This window comes from Argiope bruennichi, chromosome 8 (assembly GCF_947563725.1).
Source record: "Argiope bruennichi chromosome 8, qqArgBrue1.1, whole genome shotgun sequence".
Taxonomy (NCBI): Eukaryota; Metazoa; Arthropoda; class Arachnida; order Araneae; family Araneidae; genus Argiope; species Argiope bruennichi.
Window position 1 is genome coordinate 127,492,413 of NC_079158.1, and position 6,101 is coordinate 127,498,513.

Here is a 6,101-nt window from a genome sequence, read left to right on the forward strand (position 1 = left end):
ATTTAAAATTTCATTTAGCATGTATGTAGAATATAGCAGTAATTAATGTTTAATTCCTTTCTTTAGGGCTCTCATGCTAATGGAACATTATTCATTGATGACTTTAACTCATTCGAATATCGTAAAGGAAACTATTTGCTACTTAAATTTACTTATGATAAAAATTCTATAACATCAAAGTAAGTCTTATCAATATATTTTATCTGAATTCATTTTTTTCATATTTCAGTATATATTAAAAATTATTTTTTTATTAAATAAGACTGCAGCTGCATGTTTTTAGATTTGAACAAAATAAAATTTTTATTTTAAAAATGAGGCATTCTCTTTATTTCTTTGTTACTTACTGAAAAAAAATTATGTAAAATTGATGAAAAAATAAGCAACATTTGTAAATGACTGTTTATAAGAATGAAAAATATTAGTAAATGATAATTAACAGAAGTAGTGTGTATATTTTTTACTGTGAGCAATGGTTAATTTTCTCATGGGAATTAAGTTTTTCTGCAATGTATTGTTTTGCTAAATGTGTTATGTTAGCTTTTATAAGAATACTTGTCAATGAATAACATGTCTCTAATCCCAAAGTAAAAGAAACTTTTTTTTTTTGTAAGAATTAAATTGCAATTATTTCAAATAATAATTTTTACTCTTCTATTTTCTCTCTGCTATTTTAATTAATCTCTTGTCCCTGATCTCATAAATTCCTTGGCTAATAAATGTAAAATTTGTATAAATGTATTAAGATAGTATTGATCACATTCTATGATACAAAACAGCATCTTTCCGATTAAACTTTCTCAAGTAATTATCAGAAACCTGTTTTGTTTTAGTTCTGTTTAAGTAAATGTGTTGGCTCATTAAAAGAATTATGGCAATTTCTATATGATTTAAGCATTATTTTATTTTTAGTATTACAATTCATATAATTTATGTAACTAATCGTAATTAAGGCATACAACCGACTTAATATACATTATGTAAAATGAAAAGAAATTTGAATAACACTAAATTTAACTTTGAAAACAAAAGGCAGAAAACAAATAGTGAACTCGCATACTCTGGAAGTACTGAAAGAGACTAGTAAATGTAATGAGTAAAGTGGGAACTATAAGTCAGAAAATAATTTTGTATATATGGCAATTCAATCTCAAGATATTCCCCTCAAAATAATGAGTCGATTGCATTGGGACAGCTTGTTCATTGTGTCAGTGAGATTCATAGTCTGCAACTAACACATACATCCACAGTTCAAATCTGCTGGAGTTTATAGTTCCTGTGATTTTTAAAATAATTGTTTTTTTTTTTTTTTCTTTTCTTTTCTTTTCTGTAGCATTATATTTATTATATGCTATAAAATTATAAACAACCCCACACAAAGGAGAAAATTGAACTAAAGTAGATTCCCAATTATTCACAGAATTGGATGATACAACAAATGCAGATATTCCTCAAATGGCCAAAATTACAGTTTACTCGAAATGTTTTTACTCAAAAATATTTAAAAACATTTGTTTTAGTAGAGGACTCACACCTACGATTATTTAATAAACTATGGTGGTTAATTTTTATTTTATTTGTTTATTTATTTTGCAAAAATTCAATTTTGTTTTGTATGTATATGTATTTAAAAAAAAATTGTGATTGAAGTTTTTTCAAAAATTAACATTAGCAGATTATTGAGTTTATTGTATTGATAATTAAATAACTTCAAAATAATTAAAGTCCTCAATGCAGTTGTTAATTTCAAAGCAAAAGAATACTAAAGTAGGATTAGTAATAGTAAATACGTTTTTGACCTTTTTTTCTATATGCTTATATTATTTTTTAGACTTGATAGATTGTGTTCATGTAAATTGAACTTTTTTTCGATTTCTTAATTAGGATTATAGGTGGTCCTGGCAAATTCAAAACAAATGCCTGGTTAGAAAAAATTATTGTGATAGGCTTACAAAAGCCACCAAAATCTTTAACACTTTCTAGTAAAAGTAAGTATTGCTTACATTTCACTAACCAGTGCCATATTTCAATAAAGTTTTATGTAACCATGTAATGTTGATCATGTCTTAGATTTTAGGTAGCTCATATTCAGTCATTTAAAAAAAGTTTTGATTAGTTTGAAATCTTCAATTTTTTATACTATTTAAAAATATTTTATTGTTGAACTTAATAGATAAAATTTGGCATTAAGTAGCTGACTAAAATATGAGCATATTTTCGATATTTCTTATTTTGTTTCATATTGTAGCACAAAATATAATCATTTATTCTTTAATTTGTTGCAGGTATTAAAAATAATGAACTTTTATTTACATTTGATGAAGCTAAACAAAAGTTAGTAATTAGGAAACCTGGAGTGAATATGGGTGAAGAATGGAAGATAACCTTTTAGATCAATTCAAGATGTCTCTGGAGGTGCTTGGTGCCACTTGCATCAAAATATCATTGGTATACATTATCTTTGAATACAATTGAAGCATCCTATTTAAAGTCTCATTAACACTTTGCAGTGCTTACAAAATTGATGAACTATTATATATTTTTTATTTTGATGGGTTTTATCTTAAATTTAGAAGTTGGTTTTTCTTTAATTGAGTTGTTTGGAAGAATTATTCCACCACATGGAGGCAGTTCCAAATTATAAATAATATTTTAGCATTTTTTGGCTGATATTTATTATTAAATGGCAGATAAGTAATTTTTTGGAATCAACATTAATAAGTTTGCAGATGTGCATTTTACAGTCACTATAGGTATAAAGGAACGCAAGTGTGTCTATTATTAATTTAAGAACTATTTCAATTTGAAAGATCTAGTGTTAGTTTTATTTTTAATTATCAACAAAAATTTTATTTCTATTTGTACTGTTTATTCGTATCTAAATTATATTGCATTCTTTTCTCGAAATTTTGGTCCTTTAAGATGAGTTTTTTTGAGTAAGTCATTTGTCATTTAATTAATATGCTATTTGTTATTCCATTCTCACTTATTGAAAAAAAATTTTATCTTAATACTTTTTTCTCCTTTATAAAAATAAAAGTATAAGATTAATAGTATTTAATTTTGTTCAGAAAGAAGACAGAGGTTTTAGGAACATTTTAAATTTTACATAATGATCTTGAATTCCCCCCCCCCTAGTTTTCTTATCTGCAGTTTATAATTATTCTTTACTGTGAATTTCTTTTCAAATCCACATCCCAGATAGTTTAAAATTTTGTTCCTTCAGTTATATTAATTATTGTATTATTATCATAATCATTACATATTTAACACTGTATATGTTTTGATTTTCAGACTAGAATTGAAATAAAATTAGTTTTAATAAAATGTTGGCAATTTTCAAAACATTGTATCATATCTTTGTAATCCAAAAAGTTAGCTTTATTATGCAATAAGGACCAATTGAAAAAAATATTTTGCAATATAGTTGTTTTTTCTAAACGATACAAGAAATAATATTAGAACTGTAATTACCTCTTGATATCTAGCATTCTAAAAAATCTATTTAAAATGTATAACGATTGTTACTGGATTATAAATAACAGAATATATGCAAACAGGTATAATTCTGGCTTGTAATTTAAAATTTATAAAACTGACAGTGATTCCTAATTGCATAACTGTGACCAAGTAATTGTCTTGCTTACCTGCATATTGCTTGCAATTCTTCATGGAAGTATTTGTATTTTAAGAAATCATCAAAAAGAAAAAAAAATCTATAATTTACTTCCTAAAAAGCAGATCTATTCCCTCTTTAATTTGATTGTTATCAATATTTTTATATTACTCTTTGGTTTTTTTCATATTTAATTGTTTATTTTAATCCAAATTTTATGCAATAGATGTTATTTAGGTTTTAACTAATGTCCACTTTAATTATAATAAGCATTAGTATTATAATCTTTTTATAAATCTTTTCAAATTCAGTACATGAATCGGTTCTTTAAATACTCTGCCATAATTTATTAATTATTGAAAACTTCCATTTTATCTAGCAAACTTAAAATAGAAAGTAATTTGATTTTATGAGACATGTAATCGATTATACTGAGTCAATAAATTAATCAAACAAATATTATTAATGAATATGCAGATTTTTTTAAGAGTTCATATATTTAGATTATTTTATAATTGTTTTTTACAGTTCTTGACTAACAAAAGGCAAAAACAGTTCTAATTTAAAAGTTCCTGAAATGTGTGGTTTTTCCATTTTTCATTTCTTTCATACTGTCGTTTTGAACTGCTGACGCATGTTCTTTAATGGATGAAATTTCCGGTGATCTACAATGGCAGCATTAATTCCCAAAACTGATAGTGCAGTTTGTTTTTCAAGCTGTAGGAATGGGAAATTTATGTGCCTTCAGCGACTTGTTCTGTGTTTGTTTTTGTTCTCATTAGATTAGTTCAATATTTCAGACATACTTAATTTTAGATAATTGTCAACCTTAAAGCTAAGAATGAAACGAAGTTTTATTCTTAATATTAAGGCTTAGAAAGCAATCTTATCTGTAATTCCTTACGTGTATCTCTTCTGCTGTAATTATTGTTCAATGTGGCACCTTATGCTTTAAACTTGAGGTGTTTGTGCCGTTAATGTGTGTTGAATGATAAGACCGGTGAATATTTTCTTTATCATCATATCACATTGCCTCCACACATGATGAATTTCTTTACAATCTACAGAAGCTTCCTTGAAAAATTTGTAAATTAAATTAAAATTTTCAAAACTATTATTAGTAAAACCTTTTTTTGAAATTGTCAGCTGTAACTTTGTACACTACATAGGAAATTCACACAGAGAATAAATATTTATTATATTATAAAAATAAATAAATATTTCAAATAATTAATTAAGATTATTTGGTAAATCATTATTTGACAATATAAATTGAGTGATACCAAATTTCATTCCTGAAGTTTTGCATCATATTCATGATGAGCAGCGAGCCATAAGTGCTCTTGCTAAAAATTTTATATAGAATCATGTATGTTATTATTTCAAAGCAGATATTTAATCTATCAAATATATTTTGTAAATAATTTATCTGAACAAAATTATCCTCTTTCTGAACAAAATTATCCCTCTCCCCCTAATTACAATGGAAATAGCAATATGAACTCATCTTTATGTTTTGGTGTAATTTACTACTAAACCATCTTGTTGCTATGAATTAGTGTATATGTTTCTTGCTGGTTTTAATAGTGTTATGTTTTTGTAATCAGAATTCAAGTTAAATATTTGATTATTAGTTGACTTTATATGATTATTCATCAACTACAAAAATTGAAACTTTTTTTCCGAATTTTAATTTTTTCTGTTTATATAATGTTTGAATTCGAGTTTGGTGAATAACTTTAAATGTTCAAACGTCAACTATGTGCAATATTTAACCTTTTATTTCCTGGAGAAAAAAAAAAATTGTCATTCCTTGCATTTAATGCATTTTAAAAAAGTCATAAAATGCAAATAAAATCTCAGTTTAAAAAATTTAATGTAATATCAATGTCATGATTGCAAGAGTTAGTTGTGCTACATTATGAAAAATATTTCATAAATATAATTCTGATATTAATTCTTGTTTGGAAATTTGAAACTGGAAAAAAAAGATATTTGTATCTAAATTCATTTGCAGTTAAAAAATATCAGCACTGAATAAAATATTTTTTCATATGTGGATTCATTTCATTCGTTGTTCTTTTATTTCATTTCAAAATGTTCCTTTTCCTCCCCCCCCCCCCCACACATAATTTCTTTTACAAAATAAACAGAAAGAGTAATATGCTGACACAGTGTCTTTTAACTTAAGAAGAAAAAAATATTCAAAGCATTATTTTTTTACTAATAGATGTTTAGAGTAACAAGTAAATTGATTTTTAGATTTCATAAGCATAACATATAGTTGGTAAATTCTTTAAAAGTATTTTTATTGTGAGAAACTGTGTAGTGTTAATTTATGGTATTATTGTATGAAGGCAAAATATTAATTTACTGATGGTTTAATCTAATTAAAATAGAATTCATCGCAATTTGAGAAAATTTACACTAGCACTTGAGTTAATAAGCAGCTCTACCATTTCCATATTACGAGCTATATACCTGG

The 6,101-nt window shown here is 25.2% G+C and overlaps 1 protein-coding gene across 1 annotated transcript in view; it reads left to right on the top strand.

Annotated features, from left to right (window-relative positions):
- Nucleotides 1-5,686, top strand: part of LOC129980919 (neutral alpha-glucosidase AB-like) — a 38,878-nt gene extending 33,192 nt beyond the window's left edge. The window contains exons 19-21 of the mRNA XM_056091407.1: nucleotides 67-179; nucleotides 1,885-1,988; nucleotides 2,286-5,686. Of these exons, the coding sequence (XP_055947382.1) occupies nucleotides 67-179; nucleotides 1,885-1,988; nucleotides 2,286-2,392 (324 nt within the window). The 3' untranslated portion in view covers nucleotides 2,393-5,686. The remainder of the gene's footprint in view (nucleotides 1-66; nucleotides 180-1,884; nucleotides 1,989-2,285) is intronic.
- The last annotated feature ends 415 nt before the right edge of the window (nucleotides 5,687-6,101 follow it).